Here is a 24,427-nt window from a genome sequence, read left to right on the forward strand (position 1 = left end):
ATTTTTTGTTCTTCAAATCAAGACATTTCCAATCCTTCAGTATCTTCTTCTTGACTGTGATAAAATACTATTTTGAGTGGAGGCTCTTTGACTATAGACTCAACAAGTTGTTTATCATTACACATATTGAACCATTCGCTATACCAATTTTTGATATCTTCTGTGATGGTATCTGAGGGTTCGCAATATACAACAGCTTTTCCAAGCTTTTCATGAATTATTGGATATATTTCAGCAATTATTTTCTTGTGCATGAATTGTAACCATGGATAAATCCATGTACGTATGGGTAATTTATCTGTAACTGGACTCCATTCTTTTTCTACCGTAGATTTCAATTTTTGAAATATTATTTCTAAAATATTCTCCAATATGCTAGAGGGTAATATGTTTTTCCAAAGCTTTATCAGATGAACTAAACGTTCTGGTTGGTAACACATCCAATTTTGTATAGCAATTTGTACAGTTAGCATCCATGAATCCCAAACTAGTTGATCAAACAGAGTCGTACATAGTTTATGATTGTAAAGGGCTTCATTTTCTAAAAATTCATTCCATTCTTCAAATAAAGAGAGTGGTAAGGTGGGCTGACACAACGGGTTCCACAGGTAAAGATAATCTTCTAACTTTGATGCAATAACAGAGCATGCAAGATCTCCTATTCTGAACACCTTGTATTCAATACAGTATTTTTCTTTTAAATGCATCAAGGCTTCCACCGTTTTCTGTATATTCAATCCTTCACTATTTACTTCTGTTATCTTATTTACAGCACCTAAAAAATCTTCAAATTCTTTATTCCATTGTGCACATTTCTGTGATTCTTTGCAAGTTGAAGCTGTAATTGTTTCATCATCAGTTACAACATTATCATCGAGTTCTTGTTGCTTTTCAAGAACATGTTCATACTGATAATGACTCTTTGCTTCTTCAGTACAGTCTTGAAATGTTTCAGCTACACTTTCAACTTGAACTTTTTTATGAGCCATGTTTTGATACTTTTAATATTCTTCACAGTTACAATTAAATATTATTAATGGTTAAATTTATTATCAGTATCGTTAACAACAAATCACTGTTTTGAACAAAATTTGTAGAATTTTCGATGATTATAATTCTCTTTATTTTCACACAAGCAGACTGAAACCACGTGCACTCGTTCTGTTAAGTGTTGTTTACACGCACGTGTAGAACCACCAGAATAATATATAAGCCATACACGACACACATACACCTACTAACGTACCATGTGCTCGGCTCGCCGCTCGGACTCGTCGCAGTACGCGTATTTAGCTGCGTGCGCATCTTGAGAGAGAGAGAGAGAGAGATCAAGCATGCGCTGTAGAGGCAAAGTAAAGAGCGGTGGCTCACTGGCTAGGGAGGATGTATAAGAATAAGAGAAAGCGAGAGATACAGGGGGGGAGAGGTGAACTTACTGAAACTTACCGACGGCGCTTGTGTTGTCCATCGTCCGCAACACATTCATCGGTGACACTGCATCGTTGCATGTTGTTTACATTTTTTTGTTTACAAGCATATTGCTTGACACTTATGATTAAACAATTCACTTGTTTTGTCAGAATTCGACTAAGTTTCTGAAAATGCCCAAACATGTGGTAAGGAATGATGTTTTTTCTTTAAAAAATTGTATTCAAATGAGTGTTACAATAATCTCATAATGATATTTAGTTATAAAATTTATCATTCCGTTTTAGACAAAAAGACCAAAAGTGAGCTTTGCGGTAGATACAAATGATAAATCTGCTGATCTCATGGAAAAAAATGAAACTTTAATCGAGCCATTACTTCCATATAAATCAATTCTTCCAGAAGAATGCTTGATGAATATATTTTTCTATACTGAGGCTCGAACTTTATTAAAATGTCAGTTAGTTTGTAGAGAATGGAATCAGATGATCAAAAATTCAGTATGGAAGAAAAAAGCAGAGAGAAAAGTTATGAAAAAATTTTCGTTTGACAAACATTACAACTGGCACAATTATTTCTTTGTATGCAATAATGTGCCATTTTATACAAATCTACTAAAAAATCCTACTGGCCAGTTAAATTTTAAATACTGGGATATAACAGAAGAAGGAATAGAACCTCATTGGACTTATGAGTATCTTGGTTACGCTGATAGACCTCAAAAAGATATATCTTATTGTTTTACATTGTTATCTTCAAGAAAATGTTACATGGAACAGACAATTCTTCTGAAAAATGAAGGATTCACAGAATATGTGCTAGACTATTTACAACCCACAATAAAGGTAACTGAAATATACACTGAGTAGTAACATTTATTTTGTAAATAAAATTAAAAATGGTTCATTTTACAGTTCACTGAATGGTACATGTCTGAAGATGAAACAGCTATGTATGAAAACTGCATTAAATTGTTAAGAGATCAGAGGTCAGATCGAACTGCTATAGAACTACTGAATTATAGGAAAGTAATTCGTAGTGACCAAATGCAACGATGGTACAAAGTATGTTTTACTTATGCAATAAAGTGTTCAATTGATTCATCGTTTCACATTTTACAATTATCTTATTTGCCAACAGTTTACTCATGAATTCAAAAACTATGGAAAGGGTGTAAGAAAAATTAAATTTTGCCGTGGTTTCAAAGAAAGGCCACTAGTAGGTGGTTGTGTGAAAATGGCCGGAGCTTGTATTGAATTTATATTAGAAAAATGAATTTTTTAAGATTGTTGTGATATTGCTCAAAAGTATTTTTGTAAATAATCGACTAAATTAATTTGATTTATTAAAGAATAAAATTTTTGTAATTGTATTTTGCAAACCAAACTGATCATAAATTTTTTTTCATATGAATGTAAATACATAATCGTCGAGCTAATGGTTCAAGTTTCTTGATCAAATTTATAAATAACTGCTCGATTATATCCACATAAGATAGCTGAATTACCGGAAGGGTGAAACCTAGCGTCAACCATTGTCATTCCTTTGGGAGTATTTAAGCAGTTTGTATTATCAGAGTTCCATTCAAACATACAAGCACTGTCTGTAAAAATGATCAATTTAGGATCAACTGGATTCCATTTTACACTAGAAATTATGTTTTTTAATATCAATACGTCAACAGCATTTGTTCTTATATCCCAAATCCACAGTGTCCGTAAATAATTTCTATTCCTTATGGCTAAATATCGAGCACAAAAACTAAATTCTAAAATATCCATTATTTTGATTGGAGACGAATAGGCACTCACTCCTAATGAGTTTTCATTTTCATCAATTGGAATATTAACTGGACGGTTACTTACTTCTTCAATATAACGACTACCACTATCAATAAAAATTGTATTGTTTCCTTTCAACATTTTATTACTTGTTGTTTTGAGATCTACCTTGATGATTTCCTTGAAAACTCTTATCAAATAATCACTCTCTTTAATAACTGGTTTCAATCTTATGTTTAGCAAAGGTTTCCAAGTAATATAACTAAGAAGAATAACTGTTTCATTGTGACCAGACACAGCAAGAAATTGTCCATTTGGCATCCAGTTAACAGTCTCTAATCCTCTCAATTCTTCGTTAAACTTTTTTTTTGATAATTCATCTAAAGTTGAATTGTACACATTATCAAGAGGTTGAAAAATACCCTCATAATTCTCATTAGCAATGGAATAAATTATGAGTTTGGCAAGTCCACTAATTTTGCACCATATGCTTACAAGCTCACTACTGGGTGACCAAGCAAAACCATCTACAGAACTAAGCCCTTTGCATATTAATTTTCTGCTGAGCAGCCAATCTTTAGTTCTGTACACATCAACATCATCATGACCTTGACCATTAACGATGAGTGCTAAATACTTTCCATTTGGACTGAATTGAATACCATTAGAAACACTGGACTTTAAATTTTGTATGTAAGTAACACTGTGACTTTCTAAACACCAAATGGAAATTTGAATTTTAAAGTTAGACACAGTAATAATATGTTTGTTGTCCGGTGCCCATATAACATTCTCCAAGCCTGAACTACCTTCAGTTAGTTTGAATTCCCAATCGGGGTAATAAATGGAGAATATTTGCACGTAACAATCTTTGATATTGTAGCAAAGCACATAATCACTTCTTGGAGACCATTCGAAACCCTCGATGGTATATTTGAAATCAAAAGTCAGACAAATATCAAGAGTAGTGGCATTTTTGATGATTAATTTATCATGATGAGCTAAGGCGAAAAATCTACCATCCTTCGAAAAATCGCATAATTGCTTGTTTATTCTGAAAATTTCACAATCATTTCCCATAATGAAAAATGGAAGTACTTAAGTTTTACGGTGTTGACAGTTGACAGTACTTTTGTGTATTGTTTTGCCGGCATTTTTCCTAACCTCGCCTAGTGCTAGTGTGTTGCACGCCCCCACCGGCACCACCAGATACTCTTATTTATTTTGCCCCGGGGGCCTATGATTTTTTATTTAAATTCAGGATTAATTACTTACAATTATTTACAAAAGCTTTTAGTGTTTATGCACAATAAATACTGAATGTAAAATTTTAAAATGCTTGTATTCTAATTTACAATAATTTTTTTAATAAAATGGACGTGAAATTTGTCCACTCTCAATGCAAAATTCATCGATCTGTCATCTGCATGCTGGACATTGTGTTGCGATTCTTGAATCGCTGACGTTTTAGTGCTGTCTTGCATTTGAACCTTTTTATTAAGAGGTTATATATTTGTTTTTGAAGGTGTGATTCTTCTATGCTCATTTTTTTCGTAGAGATTAGATACTGGCTATTTTATAATAGATTTCACATAAATAATGGCAGAAGAGCAAAAAGTAATTCTCGTCACGGGTGGTACTGGTTTGGTAGGAAAGGCCATTCAAACGGTGATCGAAAATGATAAACGCTCGGATGAAAAATGGATTTTCGTGGGATCAAAAGATGCAGATTTAAGGTAAAAAGTCGAGACTACTATATGACATAGAACAGTTAACTTATTCAGATTGTTTATTGGCAGCTCGAAATCAGACACAGAAAAATTATTCAAAGAGCATAGGCCAACCCATGTTATACATCTTGCAGCAATGGTTGGAGGCCTGTTTCACAATATGGCCAACAATTTGAACTTTTTTGTATGTAATTTTTTGAATATGTGACAATGAATTCGAATAATTAATTTAATTTTAATTTTTAGAGAATCAACATGCAAATAAATGATAATGTACTTCATACAGCACATCTAAATAATGTTGTTAAAGTCATCTCATGTCTTTCAACGTGTATATTTCCAGATAAAATAACATATCCAATTGATGAATCAATGGTATCTCTATAGCATTACTTGTGAGTTAAAAAAAAATTGAATATAATTTTAAAAAATGAATTTTTTTGTAGATTCATTTAGGATTTCCTCATACGTCTAATTATGGGTATTCTTTTGCCAAGAGAATGATTGACGTGCAAAATAGAGCATATTTTGATCAACATGGCAGAATTTATACTAGTATCATTCCATGCAATGTATTTGGACCACATGATAATTTCAAACCAACTCACAGTCATGTTATTCCTGGATTGATGAGAAGATTATATGATATTATTAAGACTGGTATACAACTTAATGCCTTTCTTAAGTCTCTCAGACTCAGGAAAAAATTCAAGCATTAATTATTTTAAATATTTTACAGGTAACACAGAAGATAAAGTTTTCACTGTGCTTGGATCCGGAAAACCTTTACGACAATTTATATACAGTTTAGATTTGGCTAAACTTATAGTATGGGTGTTAAGAGGCTATGAGTCTGTTGAACCAATTATATTGTCAGGTATTTTAATTTTTTTACTTACAAGTAATTTAAATTCAATTAAGAGTATATTTTAATATTAAATAAATTTTAGTCGATGAATCAAGTGAAGTAACAATAGCTGAAGTTGCAGAAGAGCTAGTTAAAGCTTTTGACTTCAAAGGCAGAATAGAATTTGACAGCTCAGCTGCAGATGGTCAATACAAAAAAACTGCTAGTAATACTAAGCTTAGAAAACTATTGCCAGAATTTCAGTTCACACCTTTTCATCAAGCTATTAAAGAAACGGTTGAATGGTATAAATCAAACTATGAAAATGCCAGAAACTAGAGTATTGTAAATATGTATACTATTTGTAATTAAGCTATGATGGCACTTTTCAAGTGTAAAGTTTATTTTAAAAATGTTAAGAGACAAAGAGACTATATATTTATTATTAGATTATTAGATTTATTAAAAATTTTTTTGAAAAATGTGAGAGTTGTTTATTATTAATTTTCTCTAACAATTGAAAAATGATCATGTGATGTGCACATGTTACTTTACACCGTATTCGTGGAAGAATAGAAAGGATAAAATAACATTTTTAAAAAGTTTTTTACAACTATAGTAAGAAGTGATGGACATCTACAAGCTCGTAGACCATTTGGTACGGCTGTGAGGTAAAATAAATTTAATGGGAAAATACGCACGATCAATGAGTCATACATTACTATTGCTCGTCTGTACACGCTCAAACATTGCGGCACCGGTCTTGAATATAGCTCTATAAAAGCGTCAGCTGATTTCATAACTGGGTTAGTTCTGCGGCGCATGTCTCGACTTGTCATTGTATCATAGTCTCATACAGACCACCTGAAAAGAATTGCGTTTATACGCGACAATTTCGCGTGCAAATATTTCAAGTGCCATGGGAAGTGTCATGAAAACGGAAATTCGTGAAACTGTGGGTGAAAATGGTGAAAATGGTGAAAACGGACTGGTTTTTAACTTCGAGCATTACATTCCCCAAGAACTTGTGTCTGATATATTTACCTATTTGGACATTGAGTCTTTAGTGGCGTGTCAACAAGTTTGCAGAACATGGAAAAGCCTTATACAAAGTTATGTGTGGCGAAAAAAAGCAGAACAAAAATTAAGACAAGCACTTCCTCATGATGAAGAAGCATCTTGGATTATGTATTATAAGATATGCAAACAAAGGCCTTTAAAAAGAAATTTAATTAAAAACCCATGTGGTAATAATGGATTTCGTCACTGGAAAATATTGTCAAATGGTGGTGATCGATGGACTACAGAATCTCCACCGACTGGTATACCACCACTTCCAACTGACTTGAATGTTTTAACAGAGGATTCATGTTTTGTCACTTCCTATGGTCCTTGTTGGGCTAGTCAAGAGATAGATTTGATCAAGGAGGGATGTACAGAATATCTTTTGGATAATATTCAACCTGTGATTAAGGTAAAATTGATGTAACTATAATTGTTGATTACTTTATTATTAGAATATTTTCACAGAATGATATTCTTACAGATAAGAGAGTGGTATGGGTGTAGATGGGATTGTAAAGCTGTTTATTACAATTCAATTGAATTACTAGAGGATGAAAACATATTTGATGTCAGCATAGTTAAGGCAAAAAAAAAATTTAAAGATACCTTATGGCACGAAAAACAAAATAAATGGTTCAAGGTATCAATGATGTTTTTTATTAGATGAATTTTTCTGTGTTAAATTATAATTGTATTTCATATAATTAATAATTAAATAATTATTTTAGTTTGAGCATGTATTCAAAGATTATGGACCAGGATTAAGAAAGATAGTTTTCAATCATGGTGGACAAGACAGTCAATTTTGGGCAGGTCATTTTGGATCAAAAATGACTAGAGCCAGCATTATCCTTGAAATACCAGAAACTTATTCAGGCAAAAATGATTTGGATAATTCAACACAAGAGGCAGAAGATTGATTTTTTATTTTACCTAAAAAAATATCTGACTATAATTATTTACAATGTTACCTCTATTATATACTTCTTGATAGTAATTTTTAATACCATGTTATTCATAATGTTTGAGTTGCTGGCAAACTTACTATGTGCATATTACAAATGTAAAAAAAATCCTTCTAAACCTTGCATTTTAAAACTGAGCAAAAAGTTCATACTGTGAAATTTTTGAAAACCTAAGAAAAACAAGAAAATTAATACCAAATGTAAATCTTATCTACTGAATCATGTACAGGATCTATTTTTGATAAATCATAATACTTAAGACTTTTTTATATATTACTTGAAAATGAACTTAATATAAGTGATAGTATTTTTTATTTTCTGCAAGATCATAAAACAATTTTTATTTTACATCGATCTTCAGACGTATAATTTATTTAGATGTTTAGAACCATCAATTTCGAAAATGGTCACTTCAATTTTTATCTTGTAAACTGTTAACTTATCAACCTTAAATGTTATGCACATGAAATACATGTAAGTTGATTTTTTATGCAGTGTTTATTGATTATTTACTGCTCTTTAAGTATTTAATTATAAGTGTTTCTTTTATTTTATATTTAAGTAGTAATCAACCAAACAAATGTAATAAATCTTTGTCAGAGTTGAATATGATTTCCCAAGCAACATTTTTTACTGAAAAAAGATGAAAAAAAGTGAACTAATTGTATCGGAAAAAATTGAATGAATAATTAATTACACGTTTAAAATTGAAATGATGTATATTTTTATTTGCAAAAATTTATATTACTATCCTTTTTTTGCAACTACATAAAAATTTTCCTTATGCGCTTCACAAGTTTCTAATACAATTATCAAGCCGTAAAATTGTAAAATACAAACTACTTGTTACCAAGTAAAATATCTCAATCTGTACAGATTATACAGATATTGTTGGATTTAAATCTGACAATTCGAAATGCACGCGTGTAGCAATGATCCGAAAATAAGAATGAAAATCACCTCGCGACCTGTACCATTTTCCTATACTCTTGCACTGCCATAACGACGTTTGGGTTGACTATTTCTTGTGCGGCTGTTATCGGTGGATTTTTCGAGTACAATTCAATCTGAGATCGCACGCCATTGTACGAAACGTTTCTGTTGTAAGGTGAGCTCGTGGCCTTGCTCGTGGTTTGTTTCATCGTTGTAATTCGCGCTTTACCCACTGCTGGATTGTACATCAGATTGTCTCGACGTTCGAGGATCGATCGAACATTAACCGGCATTTGAACCAGCGTGCGAAATCCGAATCGGGCTATTTTCTGACTTATTACCTCGTGCTCAGCAACGTCCGTTGGTGAGGCTCGATGATGTACCGTGCCCATGAATCCGAGCAATCGAGCTCGTTGCTCGGTCGTTAGACGATGCTTGGTCGAAGTCATTTGACCGGATGACTTCGTTCGAACCCGATCTTTTTTCTCGGCTTTATTGATCGCCTCCGGAGGTGGTGTCTCGGTCGCGACGATTTTCAAGAGATTCCTCTCGATCGCTTGAGCGTCGGCACCTTCGAGGCTCGAATGATCCAAATTCTCCAAGATATCGTTGTACTCGCTCACGAACACTGGAAGATCGGTATTGTTGTTTGTTTCGTGAATCGAATTGTCGCTTGGATTTGGTGCATCATCGAGTTCGATCGCTTGATGGCCTGTTGGTTGGTGGTGCGGTAAAGCAACTTGATTGATTGCTGTATTTGAGTTGATTATTTGATTTTGTGTTGGAATCTGAGAATCATTATCGCTATTTGGTTCAACTATTTGATTATTTGTCGGATTGAAAGTTGAATTTGTGTTGATCGTATGGTTTTGTGTTGGAATCTGAGAATTATTAACATTAGCTATTTGATTTTGATGGTGATTCGGTACAATTATTTCATTATTTTCTGGATTGAAAGAAATATTTTTATCGACAATTTGCTGTTGAGTTAGAATTGGAGAACTATGAACAATGCTCGTTTGATTTTGATTATGCTGTGGTGCATTCATTTGACCGTTGGTTGCATTAAGGGCAGTAGTCGAGTCAATCATCTGATTTGGCTTTGGAATCGAAGAATTAATAAAGTAACCTGCTTGATCGTTAACATTTTGCCCGATATTTTGGTCAGTCATTACATTATGATAGAGATCCAAATTCTCGTGCTCATCGTTCACTGATGTTGAATTCGATGTTATGGTATTCACACAATTTTGAGGCAAAATCTGAAAATTTGAAACGTGAACTGCTTGATTGTTATAGTTCGATTCAACTTTTTGATAAACGTTTTGATGGTCAAAATTTTGTTGAAACATCGGATTAGTTACTCGATCTTGAGCATAATTTGCTTGAAATTCAGCATTCTGATTGAAATTCGATTGATGCCCAGAAGAAGTCCAATTACTCGTATTATTCTGGGTATCATACTCGGCTCCTGCTTTTGCTAGCATATCATGCTCATAATCTTGTGTCGGCATTGGAGAATTGTAATTTAGAGCCGATTGATCTTCATAGTTCGCTCCAACGTTTTGGCCAGTAATTGTTTGTTCAACTACTCCGTTCTGGGCATAATTCTCGTAATTTACTTGGAATTCCGATGTCTGGTTAAAACTCGATTGATCCATCGAAAAATCCAAATTATCCTGAGTTTCCATCTCGGTCACATCAGAAAACCAATGTAAAGGATTCAGACCTTGCGCATGAATCGGACTGTCATTTTCGTATTTGGTCTCTTGCTGGACCGTCAACGCCTGTCCGTTATTTTTGACGTATTCTTCATACTCGCCGTCCAAATGATATATTACATTTTTAACGAGATCGTCCAAGTCGTCAACTTTGCCACCTAAGTTCGGCTCTGACTGGGGCTCGGATAACGATGCCGATTCCATAATGCAATCAATTTCGTTCTGATTAAATTGCAGATCGTGTAAATTTTCATTGTCAATGCCAAATTGACTTTGATCCGTAACAAATCGATCGAAATTTTCACCAACTTCCTCGCCACTGGATTTACGTAAGTTCAATAGATTATCTATAATTGCGTCAGCTTCTTCTATTTGTTGCTCGGGATTATCGAAAATCGAGTCTAGTTCAGCAGATGGCGGCGATCCAACCGAAGCAGGCGGCGTGAGCGGACTGTAACCGGACAGCAAGAAATTTGTAATTTGTTCCTCGGCATTTTCGTCTATTGTACTCTTGGCGGATTCGAGCGGCATGAGGGCGTCGTAATTCGAGTCGAGAAAATTTTCTTCACAAATCAATTGATTGTAATCCAGGTCTTTGTTTCCGCATTCAGGAGAGTAAAGATACGAAGGCGGAGATGATTCGTCACCACTATATGGGGGTGAAAACTCGCACTGCAACGCTTCGTTGCCGTACGGATAATTCGGCGGCGATCGCGCGTGATCGTACTGAGAGGCTTCGGGCGAATACATGGCTGTATGTTTTTTCGTCCGCACTTTTTTTTCTATCAAACGCTTCTGCTCCGAGCCTCTGTTAATCAAATTTCACTGGCGTTTTCAGTCAATGGTATAAAAGTCGAATTTCACTTGTTTCGAATTTGTTTACTTGTAATGATCTCGACTATGTTCTACTTTCACAGTACTGTTTATGTTTTATTTGTATGGAGTCAAAGAATCAAATTAAAATTTTAGCGTGTGATCCCCACGTTTTTCTTGACTTTTCTATTTTTTTTTTTTTTTATTCTGAAACAAGTAAATTAAAAATCCTAATTGGTTTTCCAAAACAACGCACGGTCGANTTTTTTTTTTTTTTTTTTTTGTTTAACGTACGAGAAAACTTCGCTTCGGAGGATTCGAACTTTAAGACACCATTACAGATTGAAAATTGTAAATCGTAGATCGTTGGCGATTTTTGCCATAATATTGGCACGATTCGCTGATTTCGTGAGCCAAGTTACGCAGACACTGTCTTGAAACTTGGAAAAATGTATCGTCGAGCCCTGCTCTCAAGATATACGGGTTTGACAGTAGTAGTGGGAATAGAGAAAGGTACTCGATGTACGTAAATAATGGTAATTTCATAACATCGATGAGAGCTTATAGCAATCGAAGTTGAATTCATACTTTTCAAACGACAGATGAACGATCGACAACAAATGAAAATAAAAGGCACGCGCGCGTAAAATTAAGAAATGTTTCGTCATCCTTAATGATAATTCTATCACAATTGATACGCTCTTATTTGGTAAAGAAAAAATTGACTTTATGCTGAAACGAATAACGATGAATTAATCTTCGCGAAATGACTTAATCATTCGTGTGTGTTTTATGCAAGGGCATTTTAATCGGCGACAGCTCGCTCCAAACGATCGAGAGCCAATGAAGCTTATATATATTGACACACACTCGGCTATTCAAGCTCGGCTGCAATATGCATCGTTATTGAGCCGCTCGTCGTCGAGCAATCGAATTAAAGACATCGGCGGCAGCGAGAGAGAGAGAGAGAGAGAGAGAGAGAGAGAGAGAGAGAGAGAGAGAGAGAGCTGATTTATCGTGAATATTCAAATCTCCGTGATCGACGAAATTTCCTCTCTCTCTATATCTCTACTACCCCATCTTCGTCGTGTGCAAGCTCGCCTTATATTCCACGCCGATCCACACACATATATATTTGAACGAGCTTAAACTACTGCAGCAGTAGCAGCAGCAGCAGCAGCAGCAGCACATAGAATATGTATAGTAATAACGACGCCGAGCAACACCAGAAAAGCTCAGCTTTCGGCTCTCTCTCTGCTGCTTCCCTCGCAAGCTTATACTGCTACTGCTCTGCGGTGTACTACTACGGATGCATCATCCACGCAGGCGCTTCGCAGCCGAGCCATGCCAGGCAGGCAGGCAGGCAGGCATACAGGCAAAGCTCTCGCTCTCTGGCTGCCGGGGCACACGCCGCTGGCGAGTCGGGCGCTCAGCAGCCCCGCACGTATACATATAATAGTGGCATAGAGTAGAGCAGCGCGCGAGCGCGGGGCAGACACAGACCGTGCGTATATATACATATACCTCCGACACAGGCATTGTGTGCCAGTGGTAGCGGTATCAGAAGTAGCCAGAGACGGAGTCAGTCGGTTGTGGCGCGCCTCCGCTACGACTGTACGCGCGTACCATCTCCCATTATCTAGCTGTATCCAGTCGCGGGTGAAATTTTCGTCGTAAAAAAAAACAGCCCCTCCGCGTGTGTGCTTCCTTATAATAATACACGCTGTTGTGCTTGTGTCATATGTACCTGTGCAGAGATCATGATAATGTATGAATTTGCATCGTCGTAAGCACACGTGCTTATACCCCTACGCGTGTGCGGCTGTTTTTCCTTTTACACCCATGTGCGCGGGTCAAAAATTTAATTAACATACACGAAAGGTGAAAATACAAAAATAACGTGATTGTTGCACTGCTGCGTTTCTGCGCTTTGGCTATCGATGACGAGGACCGATGCGCGTATTCATTATACGTTATGAATTTTCGCGAACGTGTATTAATTACAACACGCGCGAGGCGCGGGGATATTGAAAAAGCTCGATACCCGCGCGCGCGCGCCCGATCAGCTGAATTTGCGTTTACAGCGATTTCAGAATTTTCATGTGAACGCGAGTTCGCGCTCCCGAGCGTGAAATCAAAAATTAACAAAATGATTGCTATTCGATTGTAGAGTGGCTTTCGTGTTTTATTAAAAGTAAAAATATGCCAATCAAATTTTGTAATGTACGTTAGTTAATACCCTCTTTTTTTTTCCTCCATTGTGAAAATGCTTGCACAGCTAGCATATAACAATGATGAAGAAAAAACTTTTTTGTTATTCACGGAAATCAAAGGCGATAGTCGATAGTCTCTCGCGAATGATATTAATTAGCATGCGCATCGCCAGTCAACGGTTGAACGTTGACAGTATACGAGTTGGCATTTTTTCCACGTCTACCTTGTGCTAAGCAAAAAAGTATTGACACGCAGCTTTTGTAATTACTCAAATTCTTGAGAGACGATCCGGGGTTTTTCTATGCGGAGTATCTTACGTGTTCTATGAAAATTTTTTCGACGTTTGCTTATAAAATCGACTGTGTACGTATAATAACGTATCATATACACGAGACGAGCAAGACTAAAAATAAATTGTATACATACCTATGTTTTATTTTAAAATACCGCATTAGAATTTCTCTGAATAAGCATCGATCGTAATTTTTTTTTCGCGTATACATCGTGGTACAACGAACTCGGAGACATTTCTCCATTCGAATAAATAAAAAAATAAAAAAAAAGTAAAAAATCCATTTGATATCTCGTCGCATGCATACAAAAGAAGTACGAGTATTTCATTTGGCGCGTCGGCACGAGGCGGCTTTCTTCGCGCGCGTATGCACGCGCCTAGCGTCTTATCATATTATATACACCATTCCCCTTGCGCTCGGAAATGTATATGCACGTATAGCGCGATGGAAAAAAATAAGAATCGCTTTTACGAAATCGTCGTCGTCGTAGTGCTGCTGCACTATAATATTGAATAGCATGCAAATTCCGGCGCGCAGCGCAGCCAGACAGATAAATTATAATAATGCCGAGGATCGCGGAAAATTCAGGATTAACTTTTATCATCGAGCGCACAATGAATGCATTATAGTTTCGCAATGATTATAATTTATATAAGCGGCATGATTAACGCCCGTCGAGTTCGAATGATTCAGCGAAATATATGTATATATGCGCGCATCGACAGTTATCGATAGCCAAAGCCTAAATAGCACATATAGCGTGCGACGAATTAACAACGTTGAGCAACGATTTATTAACAGGTTTTGACGCGCGGATAGGATATATTGTGAGCCCCAAAAACGCACGAGTGAAAAAAAGAGGTGAATCCGGTGTGAACCGAATAGAAAAAAGTTAATATAATACGAGAGAAGAAAGAAACGAAGAAGAGAAAAAAAAATTGAAATATTGTGCGCTTCGGCCCTGGTCCGCGGGTTTTATGGAACTCTGTATAATATACTCGTGTTTTGCATGGAAGCGTGTGCAGCAGCAGCTCGCGCCGTGTGTGCGCGCACGCAAAAGTCAATTAAAAGTTTATAATAGTGTCTGAATAGTATCTAACGTATTATTATTATTATTATATATACACGCGCTGTGTCGTCTATGGCAGTACCGTGCGATATTTCGCGTGTGTGTTGACGCCACTGCTGCTGCTGCCGCCGCTGATGCTTCTATTATACACGGCAGAAACCCGTGTGTGTGTAGTCCTCGTACGTATATATAACTATACTCTCTGCAGCCGAAAACGAAGAGGAGTTGACGAGTTTCCGTCGAGAATTGGGTGAGAGAGCAGCTACTGCATCGCTTCCGTGCATCGCTGCTACTGACGAGCTACCGCTTTCAGAGCTGCGCACAGTAGTGGATACGTGTTTGCCGGGGGAACAATTTCGATGGACCTCGAAGCTCTTTCGCCAGCTTGATTGTGCAGTACGTATATATATCGAGCTTACACTTACAGAAAAGCTCATCATTTTTTCCCTCTTTTTTCCCCGACGCTCTTTACCCATCTGCACGTGTGTAGAAGAAACGAGAGAAAAAATTCACTGCAGTTAATTGACTGCTTTTCAATTACAAGCTCGTTGAAAAACGTCGAAATACTCTGTATATACGTGTTTCGCTAATGGACCGGTTTAGTTTTTCTCGCGCGAATTGCAATTCGATTCTCATGATTGTTGAACTTTCCAGCCGCGCATGTGTGTCGATTGACGTCGAGTCGTCAAAATGTTTTCGTGACATTTGCCACCTCGAGAGTTCATTCGCACGCTCGCGCGCGGTCGCTACTTTTTTTTAGCTTTTGTATTTTTGTATTGACGGAAATAAAAAAGGAAACGTACGCGTATATATACACTCGGCTAATTTTAGAAACAATACAATCCAACGAATATAGTTTTGCGCACTCGCGAAAGCGGCCTATTGCATCCGCATTAATCGCACTAGTCCACGGGGATAGAGCAAATAAATAAATATAATAAACGATCAAACGAAGAGCGGCGCGCCGAAACAAGCCAAAATCAACACGCGCGAATCTCTCTCTCTCGCCGAGCAATTTTGCTATTGCTCTATATAAAGCTCGTTTACCTAAAAGGTGGTCATTAGAGGCGGGCGCTAGATAGAGAGAATAATTAAAAATAGAAATGCTTTTGTACGTATACCGAGAGCCGCATGTATATACCTATATGTATACCTGTGCGCGCATCACGGACTCATCTATAAACCAACACCTTAATGACGACGAGAGAGAGAGAACTCGAGGGAGCTAAAAAACACAGTAAAAGACACGCGACGCGACGCTAATCGATGTTGCCGCCGCCGCGACGAACCAACGCGAGAAGAAGATGAAAAAAAAAAGAAGCGATGCACACGCGTTCGTGAAAAGCTCACGTGTGCGCTGGCGTCACAAGATCCGCTGTGTGTGTATTTTGTGTACATGAAAAAACGTCAGAAGTCGTGCAAACATAATAATAAGAAAAAACGTCCAGACTCTCTGCTCTCGAGATCAAATATGCTTACATATTGAGGATCAATCGAGATGTAGTATACATAGGTCAGAACGAATACTCGAGGGTTTTGCTATTTATAGAAGATATATAATACGGCGATAGATATTTGGAATTACTTCGCTAAATGCCACTGAACTGCTAATCCGCATTTGCTCGCTGGCTTAAATATTCAACGTTTCGCTTTTATAATTTTGGCGTTGGTTTATAATCTCGCCTCGTATACGCCAAGCTCGATTTTACAAAACAGAGACTTTGTTCTATTATCGATGGCCGTTGTAATTACATACTGTCGAGAGTATTCAGAAAAAAAAATGGCAAGCTCTTTGACGTTGGGTATATAACACATATAGAACAATTTATACAACGTTGAAAAATTGATGAAAAAATTCGATTAAAATCGCTGCATTAATTGCCTCGTTGGTTTTTTCAAACTTTGATATCCAATACCAATCAAATTATAAAATTTTCATCGTATGAATTTAAAATGAGAGCTGAACGATAATACGGATGTACATTGTACATTTTAAAAATATAACGGGCATATTCGACGAAAAATTGTAAAATAAAAAAGATGATAGGATCGTGTTATATACGAGAAATAGGAAATATTGTATATGAATTCCACGATCGCATAAAGTACATATTACAACGATATTAAATGAAAAAAAAAAGGAATAGTTTTCAAATATGGTACCGGAAGAAAACACGCGCGTATTCAGATTCGAGATATGCTCACGATAGTAAAATGAAAATACTGGCACGACTGAATTTTTTTTATTGACTGACTGCGTATTACCGAAAAAGATGTCTGCGCAAGTGTATACTTTACTTTTTACGAGCTTGCGTATGATAGGGGAAAAAAACTGACCCGCTTCTGCTTCAGTTATTACATTTTCAACGATATTCTTTGTTAGCCATATGTATGTTAAGAATTGCAGCATTATATACACGAGTAGTTGCTCAAATTTTCAAGGGTTTGGCGCAATTCACAGCGACGATTAATTAACCGCCGACTAAAGTTACTCAATTGATTTCGCGATTCCTGCAAAATGTTTCGGAGTTGAGCATTTTATACGTGCCAGGCGTTGCATCAAAAGAGGTTATTACTATATACCCCGAGTTTTATCGAGCATGGACGTATACTACATACACGTATGCGCACATCAACTCGAGCAAACAAAACGCATATGTATCGCTCATTTTTTTTTTATTTCACGTGTCAAATCGATTACGATCTAACTCGCGCATCGCTGACCGCTGCCACTGCGACTGACGCCATAAAAGCGAAATTATACTCTCGAGAATTTCTACTCGCGCGCGAAGAGTCGTGAATGCGCGCGAGTCCTATATATATCTAGACGGCACTCGTCGCGCTTTCATTATTTCAGGCAGACGTTTTTTTGTCACGATTTTTTCTCGTGCGCGCGTGCTATAGGATAACTGTAAAAAATTGCTATACTTGGCCCGTAAAAAATAAAAACGAGCTTCATCACGGAAGGTATCAAGATGCGAGAAGCTCGAACTTTATGCTCGAAGAATCAAGTTTATCATACCTATTTTATGTATTTTATGATTTATTTATCAAGACGAGATACTGTCAAAATTTGATTTACGTCGAAGGAGCCAAGATTGCCATATAAAAATTAAGTACTTAGATATTTTTGAAGACTTCTTATTTTTAAATTATACCAAATAAATTCAATTTGAAAGTATTTTTATACTAGTTATTTTTAAATTCAATATGTAGCTGCAAGAACAACTTTAGTTGCAATGAAATTTCTTTATATCTCTTTTATATTTATACTAAGGGTTGAACAACAAAAATGCATACACAATTTGGGATATTTTACTTCGAACGATCGGGTGCGAATAAATAAAAAACTTGAAATTTTTTTTTCAATATTTTTTTTAAATTTATTCATTAACATTATATGAAAAACCAACTACATTTAACAATACCAAACAATTAAAAATACTGTAGACATGAGTACCATTACAAGAATAAAAGAAACCTTTGTGATCTTCATTGTACATAATCTTGTAGCTTTTTTGGAGCTTTTTTAGTTCTAACAGGTCTTTTATCATTACTTTTTATTATGTTTTTTGTTGAATTTTCGTTACTGTCTTCAGGGTTTTGGTCTGCACCCGCCAAACAAATACGCAATAAATCTTCGTTTATCAGATTCTTGATAATCATGTCACAGCAGAGAATTGGCAGTCGGTAGCGGATCAGTTTCAAAAAAGAATCCCGTGCCCATCGTCGGCAAAATCTTTTTGATAACTTTTCGCACAAATGCGCATCACAAACCTGTTGATACTCTTTGGAAAGTTGAAACAATCTGCTCGAGCGCCAAAACTCTAAGTAATTCATAAATGTGAGTCGTTTTTCCGCCTCTTCAGGTCGCAGCGCAATTAGATGGTACATCGAAAGGTTTGGAATTATCATTATCTCTTTCGCTACCGTCGCGAATTTTTTATCGGCATACCAATGCATTTCAAGATTCTTCGACTTCTCAAACAACGAGTACTTGGTGAATAATTTCATGATCGTTAGGGCGTCACTTAAATCCAGTTTGTATCCTCTATTTTCAAGAAGCTCGGCGACGGCCAACAGGCCAGTTGCTTGTATTAATTCAAAATTACCAATGTAACGCGACTCTGCAAAATTTCCGGCGAGATCACTCTCAGTCGGGAAAACGAAACCCGATAGATCAGCGTCATGATTTAAGAGCACATCGACCACACGTGGCAAAATTTTCAACGCGGCCCATTGAAGCGGTGTCCGGCCCAACTTGTCCACAGCATCAATCTGCACCATTAGGTGTTTTTCTTCGTCTTCATCAATTTCAAAGAATATCTCCACCAAGTCGTCATCTTCGTCTCTTTTGCAAACTGTGTGCAAAGCAGTCAGTCCCTCCTCGTTGGCTGAATTAGGGTCCGCGCCTCTGCTCAGTAGAAATCGTGTCACTTTTTTGTGTCCGCGAGCCAGGGCCAATTGCAATGGCGTGTCGCCGCGTTTGTCCCTGGCATCGATCTGCACCGTCTGCTGAATGTCGTCAGTTATCTTGAAGAATGTCTCCACCACTTGATTGTCCCATATGCTCGAGCAAATAACGTGCAAAGGTGTAAATCCGTCCTTATCAGCCAAATTAGGATTGGCGCCACTTCTCAGCAGTAAGTCGAACACCCGACCTTGATCTCGCTCCAGAGCCAAGTGCAGTGGTGGGCTGACGGTTGCTATTTGCTCGAGGCAATTGGGATCCTGTCCGAGCTCGAGAAATTTTTCGACAACCTCACTTAGACCAAACTGGCAGGCTATGTGAAAATGTGTCAAGCCATTTTCGTCGACGTAGTTAACGTCGTACCTGTTGAAAATTTCAAAAAGCAGATAAATGCAGTCATCGTCGTAGTCGTCGTACGAAGCCGCTAGATGCAATGGAGTCCTTTGACGCAACAGCGGTTTGCCGTCTTTATCGACTTTGGGCTTGTCCCTGTAGCCGGTCTTGTGTATAAAGTCGATGATTACTCCTCCATTGACATGTTCGGACTTGACAGCTTCCATGAGAATCCAATCGATTTCTTCTTGCTCGAAAATGTATCGAAGTTTTGGATATCGGCCCTGCCAATCTTCGATCAAGGGATAAGCTTCGATGAGAAATATTTTTCGCTCTACTTCGTCCGTCCAATCGACCTTTTCACGTTTATTTATCAATACCATAATGTCAATCGAATCATCGTCGTCGTATTCGTCGATATAATCGTCGGAATCATCGAGGTATTCTTCGTCGTATTCGTCACCTTCGCCATGAAAAGGTCCATCGGATCCGTCTTCGGACGAGGACATCGTTGTAAACGCACACACACACACAACGTACGGTCACTTGCAATATGAAATACTTTTCACTTTTTCCACGAGATTCACTGTAGCCTACGACAGTCGATGCGATCTTCTTTTGTTGTTTTTACGCTGCGGCGTCGAAGCGCGTTCTACCGACGTACTGACTACTAACGAACTGACTGCGTCGATAAATTTACAAGATGGCAGCGCGCTGCGCGAACTACCACATGTGTTGCAACTTGTAAGTCGTTAGACGGTTGACCGCGCACGTTGCAAGATCGAGGTGAGCCGAGAAAGACAGAGCTATACACGACGCTGCAAAGGCAATAGGCATGTGCGCCGAGCAGGCTAGGCCTATAACTTGTGTAGTGTCGCCTCGCCACGAGCGAGCAGACGCACTTGGTAGCAGCAGGACGATCACAGCCAACAGCGCGCCAAAAACCATATGTATCTGCACGAGAGAACATGATGATCCTATCGATTATTGTTTACGCTATAAAGCGAGTTGACCGCCAACGGTAGAAAGATAAAAAATATGCTCGCCAAGTATATGAGTAGGAGGTATAAACACTTCATTACAATTTTCGTGCGATTCGATCATTTAATGAGAACATATTTTTAACGATATTTTCGATTTTCCTTCTTCATAGCAGTGATGTAACTAAAATTTATGGGACAGAAATAATTGATGTTAATGATTTAGTACAAACTCTCAGTTATTATTATTTTGTATGTGAAGATTTTCTATCAATGTAATTGGGGATTAAACGATATAATCAGAGTCCTCTGTAAATTCAATGTGGCCGTCCCATAAGAACCTTCGAACTGTCCGAAACTCAACTAAAACAATTTTATGACGTTCCGTGGTCAAGTGGACAAAATATATGTCCGCATAGTGTAGCGCGCGATTCCGTTGCAACGGTTGGGTGCTGCTTTTGGCATCTCTGCACAGGACTAATTATGCATATCATATAATTTTTATACACTTGCAAACCAAAGTTACGAACATTTTACAAAATGGGATTGGAAATGATTAGCAGAGCGGCTGAACAAATTGATTGATAGCATGAATTTTTAATGCGTCGATCGAAAGATGATAACTTTAAGTTTATAATCGACAGTTTTTTATTACTTTCCCAACATAATTGAGCAAGTTTTACTTAAGAACTTATGCATCTTTCGATAGCCTTTCATACGAGCCCGTCAAGATCCTTTTCAGATTGGTTTTTCTCGAATGTTAATTCATGAATCTCAAGTTTCGCACGTGTACCGACATATTCGGTTGATCACTTGACCACTTTACAACCGCAACGGTACCGTTCAAATATCGACTCGAAGCCAATATAAAACGTTATGATTATTTTTATCGCTCACTTTGCTTTACAAATTCTCCCTTATACCCAACGAGGTTAAAAAAAGTTTCACTTCAAAATATATCGATGTTTTTTTCAATAAAAAAAAGCTCGACTCGCCGCGTTTTTAATATATAAATATTTTTTTCTTTACCTTTCGCAAAATTGCAAACGTAATATTTTTCTTTCAAAGGAGAAATAAGCATTTTATCTTTGTGTATTTTACCTGTACGTATGTATGCGTGTGTGTGTGTGTGTGTGGGTGCGTTACAAGCTCAATGCGAATCTTTGTGCACGTCTCGGGCAAAATATACACGGAATATATGTATACGCGCCCGCAGAGCTCGCTGCAGCTCCCAATCTCAATGATGTTCAGCATCCGAGTGCAGCGCAGCTCTCTCGCTGTAATCTTTTTGCTCCCACGGAATACTCAGCTGCATGCGGCAGCACTCTTTTGCCCGAGACGTGCGCGCACGATTGCCCCCGCCGCACGTATCCTTTTTCTATGCTCGCGCTTGTATACACACACACACACACACAAAGCCTGTATATACCTACGTAAAATAAGGATCAACGCGAGCTTTCGAAGAGAATCCTTTAAAATGTTATTTATACATATAAATACGCGCGAGCCAATTGCGTGCCCTTTAAAAGAGCGCGTGCCCCGAGTGTAAAAGAGACCAGCTGCGGGAAATATATATAAGACAAAAAATATAAAAGCTCGTCGTGCCCTCGAGTGTCGGGCGGCTTTTAATAAAATAGCGGGAATTAAATGAAAAGCTGTTATTCTTTCTACGCCTTTGAACGTTTTCCTCGAGTGACTTGTAATATTAAGAAAAGCTCATAACTGCAGCGTGAGTTTCGCTATCTCGAGCAAAAAAAAAAGAAGAGAAAGAAGTAAAATGAAACAAATTCTCAGTGCCAATTATGTTTATCCTGTACCGCTACAGCTGAGAGAGGATGGGGGTTCTCGATCGGAAGCTCGAATACTCGGGAACAACAATGTGTGAGCGCCGGAGAAATATTTCACTCACACCACGTAGTGCTATATGTAGGGGGTCACGTTTATAGATATAGCATAGCAATGCGCTGCACTACTAGTAGTAGTTGTTGTACACGCGGCTGCTTTAGATTCTTATATATAACCACTACACCGATAGACGTGTTCTATATGTACATGCGCGCACTTATATGTTGTACGCGCGCACACACGTACAGACTGTGTAATATGCACATGGGTGAGTTATACGATCCACAAAAGCCCTGAAATTCCCTGACAGCGTAGCTCGGCAGAGCAACGCGAGGCTCGAGGCGTGAAACATGCAACGATGGCGCATAATATATATATATATACACATAGAGCAGAGCTCTAAGGTCCACAGGGTGCAACAACGATGTCTACTTTGTGGTGTTCTGAATTTGCCGACGTACACGACAACAGAGGCAAGTGCATGTATGTTATATGTGTACGTGGCCCCGTCGTGTGCGAGCGCACACTGCACCTACATATAATACACACGTTTGGACGCAGTGCATTAAAAGTAGCAGACAATGCGTCGGGGCCAACTAGACGCGAGAGGTGGAGGACTCGACTGTATCGCGTATTGTGCGTGTCTACACGCAAGAGGACACGCGCAGTTGTACATTGCCAAGTTTTTCTCTTTCTATATATATAGTCCACGGGACAGCGCCGATTTCGTGAAGTGATTAATACATGTCTGTAACTTCGGGAATGGCTTCGTTTCGTTGAGTCCGACACGAACCTCTTGTACGGAGTTTTGGTTCCGCTGCATTTTCAATGGCGCATGTGCGAAACATGCCAGATACAAACAATTCTCTTTCTTGATAAATATATAGTTATATTTAATAATTTTGGCCTTTCCATTTCAAACTATGTATGAAAAATAACTTGTCCGACGAAAGGGCTACCGCAATGAGATGGTCCGACGCGTCGAAACCCTTTGCCCTCAAGCATTATTGTTTTTTGATAAATACATACTTTTTTTTTCAATCATTTGATTGATAATCACCAATATTATCAAGTGCTCATAGTGTCCGACAAATTCTCTGCTGCATTTTTTCAGTCCGATTGATGAAATATGACTATAATGCGAGATGATGTTTTCTCATCAATACATGCCCCACTCAACGTTTATTCGTTCTTAAATAAGATGTGGATTGTGGCTTTAATAGTGTCCGACAAATTTTTTGCGGCGTAAGGGAAAAAAAACTAAAAATTCAACTATTCATGTGCTCGCTCATAGGCTCTTGTGACCAAGACTAAGATTCTCGTACTTTTTAAAATACGTGCGCGGCGATATTTAAAAAAAAACTGGGAAAAATATATGTTATTGAATAACATGAAAAAAGACTTTTCCCAAAGTTTTAGCCCGAAAAAAATTGTTTGGGGGTGTCTAGTGACTTATGAGTGTCAAAAAACGTGTATTTTTGGCTCAATACCAAAAAATTGAGCTACAAGATTTTTTTGAAAATTCAAAAAACTACCTCTCAAGTTTTGAGGAGAAAATTTGGACTTTAAAAATGTGTAAAATCGAAATTTTCGTGAAAATAGTTGAGCCAGATTAGCTCTATAAAAAGCTAAACTAATTAACTTTTAGTTTTGTGGGTCACATTTTAAAGGTCGTAAATAGACCTTCCAAATGAGCTATTCCGAAAATATCAATTTTATTATCGATTTTATCAATTTTACCTTCCACGCGAATGGTTTCCAGAAATGTACTCTCGTAGTTAGGGGGTTGAAATTTAAAAAAAAAAAGTTGAAATTTCAACGAGAAAAATGAGACAAGACTTAAAACGGTTCTCAGGGCACTTATGAACGATCATGTCAAAACAGAGCAAAATAGACCATTTTTTAACACTGCGTGCGCGAAACACGGGTTTTCTAACCT

The 24,427-nt window shown here is 37.5% G+C and overlaps 5 protein-coding genes and 1 long non-coding RNA gene across 8 annotated transcripts in view; 5 read left to right on the forward strand and 1 right to left on the reverse strand.

Annotated features, from left to right (window-relative positions):
* Positions 1 to 1,264: 1,264 nt before the first annotated feature.
* On the forward strand, positions 1,265 to 2,755 carry LOC106652244 (F-box only protein 44-like). The gene is made up of 4 exons (XM_014371082.2): positions 1,265 to 1,616; positions 1,716 to 2,273; positions 2,343 to 2,492; positions 2,569 to 2,755. The coding sequence occupies exons 1-4, from the start codon at positions 1,602 to 1,604 to the stop codon at positions 2,701 to 2,703; spliced, it is 858 nt and encodes a 285-aa protein (XP_014226568.1). The 5' UTR covers positions 1,265 to 1,601; the 3' UTR covers positions 2,704 to 2,755.
* Positions 2,756 to 2,765: 10 nt separating this feature from the next.
* On the reverse strand, positions 2,766 to 4,450 carry LOC106652235 (WD repeat-containing protein WRAP73-like). The gene has a single exon (XM_014371069.2). It carries the CDS (start codon positions 4,287 to 4,289, stop codon positions 2,871 to 2,873), a length of 1,419 nt encoding a protein of 472 aa, XP_014226555.1. The 5' UTR covers positions 4,290 to 4,450; the 3' UTR covers positions 2,766 to 2,870.
* Positions 4,451 to 4,665: 215 nt separating this feature from the next.
* LOC106652361 (probable GDP-L-fucose synthase) lies at positions 4,666 to 6,199 on the forward strand. The gene is made up of 6 exons (XM_014371292.2): positions 4,666 to 4,945; positions 5,009 to 5,123; positions 5,186 to 5,314; positions 5,386 to 5,599; positions 5,679 to 5,816; positions 5,890 to 6,199. Exons 1-6 carry the CDS (start codon positions 4,809 to 4,811, stop codon positions 6,123 to 6,125), a joined length of 969 nt encoding a protein of 322 aa, XP_014226778.1. The 5' UTR covers positions 4,666 to 4,808; the 3' UTR covers positions 6,126 to 6,199.
* A 397-nt stretch (positions 6,200 to 6,596) lies between these two features.
* On the forward strand, positions 6,597 to 8,124 carry LOC106652178 (F-box only protein 6-like). Its single transcript, XM_014370976.2, has 3 exons — positions 6,597 to 7,260; positions 7,333 to 7,491; positions 7,580 to 8,124. The coding sequence occupies exons 1-3, from the start codon at positions 6,706 to 6,708 to the stop codon at positions 7,769 to 7,771; spliced, it is 906 nt and encodes a 301-aa protein (XP_014226462.1). The 5' UTR covers positions 6,597 to 6,705; the 3' UTR covers positions 7,772 to 8,124.
* A 4,645-nt stretch (positions 8,125 to 12,769) lies between these two features.
* On the forward strand, positions 12,770 to 14,705 carry LOC106652379. The gene is made up of 2 exons (XR_001339376.2): positions 12,770 to 13,164; positions 14,592 to 14,705. It is a non-coding gene; the product is annotated as an uncharacterized LOC106652379 (long non-coding RNA).
* A 143-nt stretch (positions 14,706 to 14,848) lies between these two features.
* Positions 14,849 to 24,427, forward strand: part of LOC106660176 (sn1-specific diacylglycerol lipase alpha) — a 76,884-nt gene continuing 67,305 nt past the window's right edge. For all 3 annotated transcript variants that reach the window (XM_023459337.1, XM_023459339.1, XM_023459340.1), the window contains exon 1: positions 14,849 to 15,255. The gene's annotated coding sequence lies outside the window, so the exon portion shown is untranslated. The remainder of the gene's footprint in view (positions 15,256 to 24,427) is intronic.

Source organism: Trichogramma pretiosum, unplaced genomic scaffold (genome assembly GCF_000599845.2).
Source record: "Trichogramma pretiosum strain Unisexual culture from Peru unplaced genomic scaffold, Tpre_2.0 scaffold44, whole genome shotgun sequence".
Lineage (NCBI taxonomy): Eukaryota > Metazoa > Arthropoda > Insecta > Hymenoptera > Trichogrammatidae > Trichogramma > Trichogramma pretiosum.

What these genes read in the sequence shown, in the direction of transcription:
- LOC106652244 (XM_014371082.2), top strand. An exon ending in ATTTACAACCCACAATAAAG is followed by an intron (nt 2,274 to 2,342) that starts GTAACTGAAATA and finishes TTCATTTTACAG; the next exon opens with TTCACTGAATGGTACATGTC. An exon ending in AAATGCAACGATGGTACAAA is followed by an intron (nt 2,493 to 2,568) that starts GTATGTTTTACT and finishes ATTTGCCAACAG; the next exon opens with TTTACTCATGAATTCAAAAA.
- LOC106652235 (XM_014371069.2), bottom strand. Translation starts at nt 4,289, where the DNA reads ATGGGAAATGATTGTGAAATTTTCAGAATAAACAAGCAATTATGCGAT.
- LOC106652361 (XM_014371292.2), top strand. Translation starts at nt 4,809, where the DNA reads ATGGCAGAAGAGCAAAAAGTAATTCTCGTCACGGGTGGTACTGGTTTG. An exon ending in ATATGATATTATTAAGACTG is followed by an intron (nt 5,600 to 5,678) that starts GTATACAACTTA and finishes AATATTTTACAG; the next exon opens with GTAACACAGAAGATAAAGTT. An exon ending in TGAACCAATTATATTGTCAG is followed by an intron (nt 5,817 to 5,889) that starts GTATTTTAATTT and finishes AATAAATTTTAG; the next exon opens with TCGATGAATCAAGTGAAGTA.
- LOC106652178 (XM_014370976.2), top strand. Translation starts at nt 6,706, where the DNA reads ATGGGAAGTGTCATGAAAACGGAAATTCGTGAAACTGTGGGTGAAAAT. An exon ending in ATATTCAACCTGTGATTAAG is followed by an intron (nt 7,261 to 7,332) that starts GTAAAATTGATG and finishes ATATTCTTACAG; the next exon opens with ATAAGAGAGTGGTATGGGTG. An exon ending in AACAAAATAAATGGTTCAAG is followed by an intron (nt 7,492 to 7,579) that starts GTATCAATGATG and finishes TAATTATTTTAG; the next exon opens with TTTGAGCATGTATTCAAAGA.